Raw genomic sequence first — 1,682 nt, 5'->3', positions numbered from 1 at the left:
TTTGAAAGAAAGAAAGAAAGAAAGAATCTAAAGGAGACTACTATCACTCAATCTCCTTGCAGTCAGAATCTGTGAACAATCATACCATCATACTCATGCATCGCCCTCGAAAATGAAAATGTCTGCAATGATCCACAAACATTCAATCAAAACACAAATCAACAGAGGAAATATCAGACTACATTACCAGCTGGGCTCGTCTCTGGTGTGACTGTTGTATGAGTGCTGCTGATGTTAGTAACAGCTGAAAAAAATAATGACTGATGAATATCAATGAATCAGCAATCACACAAATAAAACAAAGAGTTTGTGTGAATATAATTACCTGCACAGTATGCTGAATAGCAGAAAGTTGGTCTAACCAGCTCATAGACATAATAATTGCCTGGACAGGCTTTGACTTTAATGGGAAAAGACCAGAAAAAGCAGCAGTAATTGTGCCAGTGACCGCAGACATCTCGAGTGACGACTCCATCTTCAACTGTTGGGTGTCCACCACGAATCCACAGTGGGGCAGCAGTGCCACAGCTATACTGAGCAACACACGTGTCTGGGATGTGAGCGCTCATGTTGTTAATGAAGAGACGATACCAGCTGCTCGAGGTGAGATCACTGTCACACTTGTAGGAGCTTGATAGGCGACTGCTGTTGGCTCTCCATGGATCGTCCAGCACAGTGTAGTTGGAGCAGGGGTCAATGGAAGAATAAACTGCAAAAAATAAATAATAATAATAATCCCATAAAAATCTGTATTTTTCTGGCATTAGGGAAAAAAATTATGTTAAATAGAACAGTACTGTTGAATTAAAAGCATAGATAATCTGAATTTAAAAAAATGACAATGAAAACAGTAATTTCATTGTAAATTGCCTTAAACAATAAAGAAAACCAAACAACAACTAATATTTATGCTGTGTTAATAACGTGATTACAGTATCACTGTCAACTTCATTTGAGTCAACTAAACAAAGAATATTTCTGTACATAAAATTAATCTAAACACTACTTTGTGTATCTGAAACTCTTAGGCTTAGGGTTTCAGAATCTGGCAGTAAGTTTTGGGAGTTCATTTTTAGTCCATCTTCTATCCTAAAAGGTATGTCTTGCAGAGATTGACTAAAAATGAGCTCCTAAAACTTACTGCCAGATTCTGGAAGATAAATTCTTCAAACAGTGGTATAAGAGGATGTGGTGCTGGACCTTCAAGAGTCACTCTCAACTTATCTGTCTATAAAGCCTATAAAAATTAGTCTTTGTGTATTTCACAACACTTCAGCATGTTATTCTTATTAAGGGAAGGTCATTTTTTAGGATATTTTTACCCAAGCAAAATCTCTGAGAACCTGACACCTTGCACTTCTGGAGACTCCAGGAAGGTTGCAGTTCTGGAAAATGGTGGAACTGGAGACTAAATGGTTCCTGATGGTTTTACGCCTAATTCTTCACATTAATTCTTAATTATTTTGCAGTTAACATGCATCTTTTCTTCTCCACCTGTTTTTTTCTGACCCTGCTGACCCAATGAGCATTTTGCTGTCCAATGGTCATGTCTTAACTTTTCAATTTCTGTATTGCATTAGTTTTGAATATTTCTCATGGGCACTTAATACTTTTTGACTTTTCAGTCTGAGTTAAATCTCTTTTTTGGCTCATTTTATCTGTAAAAGAAAACATGCCTAATA

The 1,682-nt window shown here is 36.8% G+C and overlaps 1 protein-coding gene across 1 annotated transcript in view; it reads right to left on the bottom strand.

Annotated features, from left to right (window-relative positions):
* LOC107716519 (adhesion G protein-coupled receptor L4-like) overlaps positions 1-1,682 on the bottom strand; it is a 27,358-nt gene that overhangs the window by 20,171 nt on the left and 5,505 nt on the right. Inside the window, exons 5-6 of the mRNA XM_016522997.1 lie at positions 326-709; positions 188-244 (exon numbers count right to left, since the gene is read on the bottom strand). Of these exons, the coding sequence (XP_016378483.1) occupies positions 188-244; positions 326-709 (441 nt within the window). The remainder of the gene's footprint in view (positions 1-187; positions 245-325; positions 710-1,682) is intronic.

This window comes from Sinocyclocheilus rhinocerous, unplaced genomic scaffold (assembly GCF_001515625.1).
Source record: "Sinocyclocheilus rhinocerous isolate Xijiao unplaced genomic scaffold, SAMN03320098_v1.1 scaffold11039, whole genome shotgun sequence".
NCBI classification, from domain to species: Eukaryota; Metazoa; Chordata; class Actinopteri; order Cypriniformes; family Cyprinidae; genus Sinocyclocheilus; species Sinocyclocheilus rhinocerous.
The sequence above is the reverse complement of the archived record's forward strand: the minus strand, read 5'-3'. Positions and strand labels throughout refer to the sequence as shown.